Source organism: Portunus trituberculatus, unplaced genomic scaffold, assembly GCF_017591435.1.
Source record: "Portunus trituberculatus isolate SZX2019 unplaced genomic scaffold, ASM1759143v1 PGA_scaffold_490__1_contigs__length_16601, whole genome shotgun sequence".
Lineage (NCBI taxonomy): Eukaryota > Metazoa > Arthropoda > Malacostraca > Decapoda > Portunidae > Portunus > Portunus trituberculatus.
Window position 1 is genome coordinate 11,456 of NW_025541658.1, and position 5,146 is coordinate 16,601.

Here is a 5,146-nt window from a genome sequence, read left to right on the forward strand (position 1 = left end):
AAGAAGAAAAAAGAGCAACTGCTGTCTCAGACAGTATTCAAACCCTACCCGGCTCCATAGGAGCCACACCTGAATCCAAAAAAAAAGGAGACACAATATAGACAAGTGTGGATGGTGGTCGCCGCTGGTGCACCAGAGCCGGATGGATGGATGGATATGGATGAGCTAGATGGCTGGCTCGTCATTAATGAGGCTCGCAACCGGGTCAGAGCAAAGAGATCCATCATCCACTGCACAACAGCAGCACCCCGTAGTAGTAGTAGTATGATGATGGTGATGATTAAGCGTACGTACGATACTAATCACGGCAGGCAGGCTTTGGAGGGTGGGTGCATTCATGCTCTTCTTCTTCTTCTTGATTAATGATGATGCCTCCTATTTCAGTAACATAACGTTTTTCATCACACAAAGCTCAGGAAGCACACATTTATTATAGCTTGTAACATGAATCTTCGCTCCTTTTTTTTTTTTTTTTTTTTTTTTTTTTATTTCTTTCTTTCTTTTCTTGACTGAATTGCAGTGAATCAATCAATCAATATATCTACAAATCAGACTGGAGGAAAGCAGTCATTCTCCATCGGCCACCGACATACTACTGATCAGAAACATGCACATGGAATATCGGATCCTAGACACAGAGAGGAAGGTTGAAAAAAAGAAAAAAAGAGAGAGAGAGAGAGAGAGAGAGAGAGAGAGAGAGAGAGAGAGAGAGAGAGAGAGAGAGAGAGAGAGAGAGAGAGAGAGAGAGAGAGAGAGAGAGAGAGAGAGAGAGAGAGAGAGAGAGAGAGAGAAAAAAAAAAGTCTTCTAATCAGGAAATCGCTCGACCATACGGATCAAAGCCAACCCATTCATGGTCTATGTAATATTATTCTCTTTAGATAAAGCACCTTTGGCCCTGAAGAGGGCCTAGATATTGTTTGTTGTTGCTTGCTTGCCTTGGATGACACACTTATTAGGCACGCTCGCCACGGATTCGACGAGCCAGCTGGATGTCCTTGGGCATGATAGTGACACGCTTGGCGTGGATGGCGCACAGGTTAGTGTCTTCAAAGAGACCCACGAGATAAGCCTCGGAAGCTTCCTGGAGGGCCATGACAGCGGAGGACTGGAAGCGGAGGTCAGTCTTGAAATCCTGGGCAATTTCACGCACCAAGCGCTGGAAAGGCAGCTTCCTGATAAGCAGTTCGGTGCTCTTCTGATAACGGCGGATCTCACGGAGGGCCACGGTTCCTGGCCTGTAACGGTGGGGCTTCTTGACACCTCCAGTGGCAGGAGCAGATTTGCGAGCTGCCTTCGTGGCAAGCTGCTTGCGGGGCGCCTTGCCACCGGTGGACTTGCGGGCCGTTTGCTTAGTACGTGCCATGGTGAGTAAGTAAGTTACTGCCGCTCGGAACGAACAGTTGGGCGAGTTGAGCGCTTAGGCTGGCACTTCTTTAAATACGGTTTGCCGGGGCCCAACCTTGCCTTACGATTGGACGGGAATGACGTAAGAGTGTTCGACAACCACAGAAAACTCCCCCCTCCTAACCATAACAACATGTCATGGGTAACTCAAAGAAATTGAGGCAGGCGAGAGGGAGAGAAAAGAGGAAGGAAAGAGAGAAAAGAAAACACAACAAAAAATAAAATAAAATAAAATTTTTTAAACACACACACACACACACACACACACACACACACACACACACACACACACAAACACACACACACACACACACACACACACACACACACACACACACACACACACACACACACACACACACACACACACACACACACACACACACACACACACACACACACACACACACACAGAGAGAGAGAGAGAGAGAGAGAGAGAGAGAGAGAGAGAGAGAGAGAGAGAGAGAGAGAGAGAGAGAGAGAGAGAGAGAGAGAGAGAGAGAGAGAGAGAGATTACATTCTCATATAAGGAAAGGATATAATGTAAATTTATCATAGATATATGTATGTACAGTACGTGGTTTATGAAGAATTGTTACGCGAAAAGTTTTTTTTATTTTCAATATTCATTTAGTTAGGAAAAGGAGTGGTGAGTGACCTGACACGGCGAAATCCCTGAGACATCTTGGCTACAACAATGCTCTCTCTCTCTCTCTCTCTCTCTCTCTCTCTCTCTCTCTCTCTCTCTCTCTCTCTCTCTCTCTCTCTCTCTCTCTCTCTCTCTCTCTCTCTCTCTCTCTCTCTCTCTCTCTCTCTCTCTCTCTCTCTCTCACACACACACACACACACACACACACACACACACACACACACACACACACACACACACACACTGGCCGGGTGGAGATATTTGGGTGTGTCTCCTTTCACGTGTAGCCCCTGTTCACCTAGCAGTGAGTAGGTACGGGATGTAAATCGAGGAGTTGTGACCTTGTTGTCCCGGTGTGTGGTGTGTGCCTGGTCTCAGGCCTATCCGAAGATCGGAAATAATGAGCTCTGAGCTCGTTCCGTAGGGTAACGTCTGGCTGTCTCGTCAGAGACTGCAGCAGATCAAACAGTGAAACACACACACGGCCCGGTAGCTCAGGGGTTAGAGCGCTGGCTTCACAAGCCAGAGGACCGGGGTTCGATTCCCCGGCCGGGTGGAGATATTTGGGTGTGTCTCCTTTCACGTGTAGCCCCTGTTCACCTAGCAGTGAGTAGGTACGGGATGTAAATCGAGGAGTTGTGACCTTGTTGTCCCGGTGTGTGGTGTGTGCCTGGTCTCAGACCTATCCGAAGATCGGAAATAATGAGTTCTGAGCTCGTTCCGTAGGGTAACGTCTGGCTGTCTCGTCAGAGACTGCAGCAGATCAAACAGTGAATTACACACACACACACACACACAGAGAGAGAGAGAGAGAGAGAGAGAGAGAGAGAGAGAGAGAGAGAGAGGGACAGAAGGATCCCACCGACAATTCTAGACGATTTTTTTTTTTTTTTTTTTTTTTTTTTTTTTTTTTTCCCGTTTACATGATTTTACCGGATATGTGCATAAATCGCAAAATTAGAAAATGGAGTGATTTTCGCGCGCGTCCCCCCCCCATTATCGACCCCCCCCCCCCAATTTGATTTGGCTAATTTGCATAAAATTTCCATAAATTAGCAGAAACATTGCATACATTAGCCCCTACCGAAAAAAAAAAAAAGTTGACAATTTCACAATATAATTATTTCAAATGCAAGGGCCACCAACATATAGCATGAAAATCCTAATATATACACAGACACACTTTAGCAACTACGATCCACAAAAAAAAAAAAAAACATTATATTTTACATACAAAGAATATGATTTCTCAAATATACCTGAATGACATCAGCAAAGCAACCATTTTAGATTCTAAGGTCAAATTAGGATGGATGGATGATGTAAAGATAGCAATCGATCATTTCATTCACCAAATACCCACTGCAACATGGCCAAGACAAATTGTTAATCAGATTATTATAGTGTGAAGATCACTTAGACGTTGCCATTTTTGGGAATTTCCCGGCCTGCGGCGTTGCTGGGCAAATTAAGGGATTAGAGCCTATGTGTCAATGATAACCTTGCTCCCCACACACCATGGATTAACACGGTCACTTTGACCTGTGACCTCACTCGGTCACCCAGAAGGATGTGACAACGCTCGGAGGAAACGTTGTCAAGCATTGTTGTTGCGTTTGCAAAACCAATGCAAAATTTATTTAAAATAAACACAAATTCCTCTAACTTGCCTCTTTAGAGCATCACAATGTATATGTACTACAACACCATTCAGTTAAAAAGTATTAAGTACCTGACTTGGGGCGCGTATTGGTACACGTGTGACAGCGCCGCAGGCAGGAAAATCCCCAAAAACGCCAACGCCTAAGTGATCTTCATAAAAATGGTCAGACTATAGTGTGCGTATTTATTAGCGTGTCGTGTGTCACGGTTAGTCTGACGGCTTGCGTCTTTCCTCCTCCCACAGCCGCTGCAGTGACTTTCTAGGTTTTTTTTTTTTTTTTTTTTCCTTCTTCTTCAGACTTCAATGGTTAATATCCAAGCTCGACAGAGCACAGCACACGTCCGTGCAGGTGGTCATTCTTATCCCCTTCCCCCGGCACCAAGCTAGGCTAGCGGTTCGATGCAATTTCTCTATAGGAGAGAAAAAAAAAAATGTCAGTTCGAGTCCTCTCCTATTCATGTGTGTTTAGAATACACAGTTTTGTCTGGTAATCCAGGCACGAGGTAGTACAAGAATAAATGGATGAATTAACAAAGAATAAAATAAGCAGGTAAAACAATATAAGAATAGACAAATCAAACCTTCTTCTTCTTCTTCTTCTTCTTCTTCTTCTTCTTCTTATTATTATTATTATTATTATTATTATTATTATTATTATTATTATTATTATAAAATAATAATAATAATAATAATAATAATAAAAAAATAAATAGATAAATGAAAAATAATGGAATGCCAACAACATCTGGTGTTCCCAGGCGGTCACCCATCCAAGTACTAACCGGACCCAACGTTGCTTAACTTCGCTGATCGGACGAGAAGCGGTGTGTTCAACGTGGTGTGGTCGTTGGCACTCGATGTGAGATTTTAGGCCCCTTTAAATTCTTCCTGGCTTGCCCTACTATACTCCGTATACCCTGTGAATCAAGTCCTTTCTAGGTGTTTCTTGGTTTAATATCGTTTCCCTATTGGATTAATCTCTGTCAGTCTGTCTGTCTGTCTGTCTGTCTGTCTGTCTGTCTGTCTGTCTGTCTCTCTCATTCTTCTTCTTCTTCTTCTTCTTCTTCTTCTTCTTCTTCTTCTTATTATTATTATTATTATTATTATTATTATTATTATTCTGACACAGACTCAGTCTGCCTCCTCTGTGGCTGGCTGGCTGGTTGGCTTGTTGCTCGCTGCATGCATGCCGCTGGCTGGAAAATCTGGCACCTCCTCCGACTCGATATTATTTGGTTTTACGCCGTTTTCTTGCTTGCCTCTCGGTTGTACGTCTCGGATGCGTGGTCCGAGGGTCAACGACGAGACGGAGACCGTGTTCGTATGACCCAGCGATGTTGGATCAAGTGGGAAAAACAGGAAATATTGTTACCCTACTACAACCGGGAAGGCACCTGCTCCATATATATATTACCGCGAGGCAAAATGC

General features: G+C 44.1%; 1 protein-coding gene and 1 non-coding gene across 2 annotated transcripts; both read right to left on the reverse strand.

Annotated features, from left to right (window-relative positions):
- Positions 1-897: 897 nt before the first annotated feature.
- LOC123500803 (histone H3) lies at positions 898-1,490 on the reverse strand. Its single transcript, XM_045249409.1, has one exon. The coding sequence runs from the start codon at positions 1,362-1,364 to the stop codon at positions 954-956; it is 411 nt and encodes a 136-aa protein (XP_045105344.1). The 5' UTR covers positions 1,365-1,490; the 3' UTR covers positions 898-953.
- Positions 1,491-4,450: 2,960 nt separating this feature from the next.
- On the reverse strand, positions 4,451-4,569 carry LOC123500807. Its single transcript, XR_006673466.1, has one exon. It is a non-coding gene; the product is annotated as a 5S ribosomal RNA (ribosomal RNA).
- Positions 4,570-5,146: the final 577 nt, after the last annotated feature.